At 42.8% G+C, this 3,662-nt stretch overlaps 1 protein-coding gene across 1 annotated transcript in view; it reads left to right on the top strand.

Moving 5' to 3' along the window:
- Nucleotides 1-832: 832 nt before the first annotated feature.
- cunh11orf24 (chromosome unknown C11orf24 homolog) overlaps nucleotides 833-3,662 on the top strand; it is a 20,130-nt gene continuing 17,300 nt past the window's right edge. Inside the window, exon 1 of the mRNA XM_020612742.1 lies at nucleotides 833-959. Coding sequence (XP_020468398.1) covers nucleotides 939-959 — 21 coding nt within the window. The 5' untranslated portion in view covers nucleotides 833-938. The remainder of the gene's footprint in view (nucleotides 960-3,662) is intronic.

Here is a 3,662-nt window from a genome sequence, read left to right as displayed (position 1 = left end):
GTAAAACAAATTCTCCGTAGTGTATCAGATCGGATTATATGCCCCTCTCTTTGCGATATCCGATCCACAGATTTTGACCAATATCGGACTAATATCGATACTTAATATCGGATCGGCTCACCCCTAGTTACTATGAATGAAGGATTCTAGAGAGGTACTGGCATTATTTAATTTAATTTAATTTTGTTTTAATTTATTTTATTTTAGTTTAGTTTAATTTATTTTATTTTAGTTTAATTTAATTTAGCTGGAAAAAACTTAGAAAAGATCAACTGGACTAGATTTCTAGGTTGAAGACGTTTCACCTCATCCAAGAGGCTTCATCATTTCTGACTGACTGGAGTTGAGCTGGAGATATTTATCCCAATCGGTGGTGTTTCAGTCCTTTGAAGGCCAACAATGTCCCTGACTGAGTCATTATAGCCCAGTATTGGTGAGAGTCGTTACGTGTCTTTGAACTCTACCCTGTCCACCGACGCCTATTGTCCTGGTGGGCATGTTTGGGCAGAGATCTCAAAACCGGGTTGTAGATGGATGACAAGTTGTGTCTTAGTCCACCACCCCTATTTAGTGAGGGGTGTTCTATTTTTACAAAAATAGCTTCCTTAACTCCTCTCTCAAACCAGCAATGTTCTCCGTCTTCGACCTAGAAATCTAGTCCAGTTGATTTTTTTCTAAGTTTTTTTTTTCCAGCTTACTATGACCTGGATGACTGAGAATCTGCACAGACATGTTAATTTAATTTAATTTAATTTAATTTAATTTAATAGCACGTCTTTGTCTGGACTTGTAGTTTGGTGTGGACGGCAGAGGGCAGAAAATCACCAATGACGGGTTGACGTTGCCAGAAATAAAACAGACGAAGAAGGCTGCTCACCTCTTGGTTTCAGGAAGTGTTGAGTTCGGGCTGTATGTCTGTCTGTACTTAGGATAAATAAATGAATCAGCGCGTCTCTCTGGTAAGTCTCCGGAATCACAGTTCTAATGATCATAGCCTGCAGGTACATGTAATTATCCATCCCTGGTTCTTTAGCCTTGTCTGGGCTATTTGGATGCTCAGTCTTCTGTTAAGGGGAGGCGTCTTTCCTCAGTTCTCATGTTATACCCACCCTGTCTACCAGCGTGTTTGCTAGATACAACACTTTTAACACCAGTCACCCGCCGCTAACTTAGCCTGTCATCTCAGCAGCTGCATGCCATTCTGTTGAAGATGGCGTGTTAGCGGCGGTGGACCCTGGGCTAAACTTAATGACCAGAGGCTACTCATCTGAGCTCATGTTAGCGTAGTAACTAGGTGACTCTGAAAACCTCAAGCTTTTTACTTGGCCCATAGTTTGCGCCACTGTGATACAGTTCCGTTTTTTTTGTCCTGCGATTGTGAAACGGTCAGATTTTTGAACGGACATTGGTCTCGAGGCTTGTTGACTGGCTACGGGCAGTGTTTTGCTTGTCTGGCATCATTTCTCTCCACGTAGGCACCTCTGGATATATCCTGTTGACTTTTTGGGCAGGTCGCTGTCTAAAGTGTGATGTAGCATGAATTAGTTACAGCCTTGTTCTGCTGTGAGACCGCAGTAACTGAACGATCCGTGCATGAAGTGCTTGTCATTATCCATGTGACATTCATGGACACTCGGGAATTTCTTGCAGTAACTCCTTCAAGTGTTATTACATGTTCTCAGTTCACACTTACAAACTTAAACAGTCAAATAAAAATAGAAAAAAGGGGGCGGGACCAGTCACTGGGACTTTTACAGTAAAGCACCTGAGTGTTGTAAAGATAAAGCTGAAGCTCTCTAAGTCTGAGATAAGAAGTGATACCCGAAGTTAACTTCAGGTGAAACTTGAACTTCGCTTATGGGAAGTGTCCCACATCAAAATCAACTATAAAAAACACTGCTCAAGGTATGAGTCAGGTGCACTGAGCAAAAGGATTGAACACGCTGAAAGGCCTCCAAATCAGTTTTATTCTTGGCTTAAAAAACATGGCACTAATCGGTGCTGCTTCATGCCACTTTGTCAAGTAAGCAATCTACACAATTCAGTACAAACAGAAAAACGCATACCAATCATGTGTATACAAACTAACCTCAGTCAATTGCCACAGGTCATATTTTGTACACCATTTTACTAAACAAAATATCTAATTAATATTGCTTCCAGTTTTAACAATCCTTTATCCATAACACCTCCTCAACTTCTTGGTTATACAATATCAATATAACTTCAATTCTGATGCTGCAACACATTCCAAACAAAGTGGGGGCAGGAAAGCATTTACCACGGTGTGATGCTGCCGTTCCTTTTCACAACACTTAGAAGGCGTTTAGGGACTGAGGACACCACGTGATTAAATGTGTCAGGTGTCATTGTGTCCCATTCTTCCTGCAAACAAGTCTTAAGGGACACAACAGTCCTGGGTCTTCATTGATGCAGTTTGTGTTTCATTCTCTGCTGGGGACAGGTGGAGACTGCAGGCAGGCCAGTCCAGCACTCACAGCCTCTTCCTCCACAGCCAGGCCTTGGTAATGTGACAGGATGAAGTTTGCATTGTCTTGTTGAAATATACATGGGCGTCCCTGAAAAAGATGTCGTCTTGAAGGCAGCATATGTTGCTCCAAAGTCTCGGAGTATTTTTCAGCAGTAATAGAGCCATCAGAAGTGGAAGTGACCTTTGCCCTGGACACTGTTACAACCCCAGACCATGACAGACCCTGGCTTTTGGACATGTTGCTGGTAACAGTCTGGATGGTCCTTTTCCTTTTTGGTCTAAAGCACATCGTGTCCATTCCTTCCAAAAAAGACATAAATACTGATTCGTCTGACCACAGTGCACGTTTCCACTGTGTGATGGTTCATCCCAGATGCCTCTGACCCCAGAGCAGTTGACTTCTGGACACTGTTGACATGAGACTTCATTTTGCCACAGTAGAGTTGTAAGCAGCATTTATGGATGTAACTACATATTGTAGTGGCTGACACAGGTGAGCCAAAGTCATCCTGAGCTCATGTGGTTATATCACTTATAGAAGAGAGACGATTCTTGATGCAGTGGCGTCTGAGGGATCAGAGAGCTCGGTCATCCAGCTTAGGCTTGGTCCTCGTCCTTTACACACTGTAATCCCTCCAGATTCCTTGAATCGTTTAATGATGTTCTGCATCATAGAGGGTGACAGATCCAAATCCTAATAGCAACATTGTTTTTAAACATTTCAATCATTTTCTCACACATATGTTGGCAAACTGGTGGTCCTTGGCCCATCTTTGCTCCTAAAGGGCTCAGCCTTTCCTGGATGCCACTGTTGTACCAAATCATGGTGCAGTCACCTGTTGACATCACCTGGTTCAAGCAGAATCATCATTTCATTGTTTTACCTCATTACTGGCCCTGAAATGCAACTGTCCCAACTTTTTGGGGATGTGTTGCAGCATCGGGATTGAAGTGAGTATTTATTTAGAATCTTCTTCTTCTTTCGGCTGTTCCCGTTAGGGGTCGCCACAGTGAATCATCTGTTTCCACCTAACTCTATCCTCAGCATCCTCTACTCTCACCCCAGTTAACTTCATGTCCTCTTTTAGCACATCCATATATCTCCTCTTTGGCCTTCCTCTTGACCTCTTGCCTGGCAGCTCCATCTCCAACATCCTTCTACCAATATAAC

The sequence above is a fragment of the Monopterus albus genome, unplaced genomic scaffold (genome assembly GCF_001952655.1).
Source record: "Monopterus albus unplaced genomic scaffold, M_albus_1.0 scaffold127.1, whole genome shotgun sequence".
NCBI classification, from domain to species: Eukaryota; Metazoa; Chordata; class Actinopteri; order Synbranchiformes; family Synbranchidae; genus Monopterus; species Monopterus albus.
This window is presented reverse-complemented; position numbering and strand designations above follow the sequence as displayed.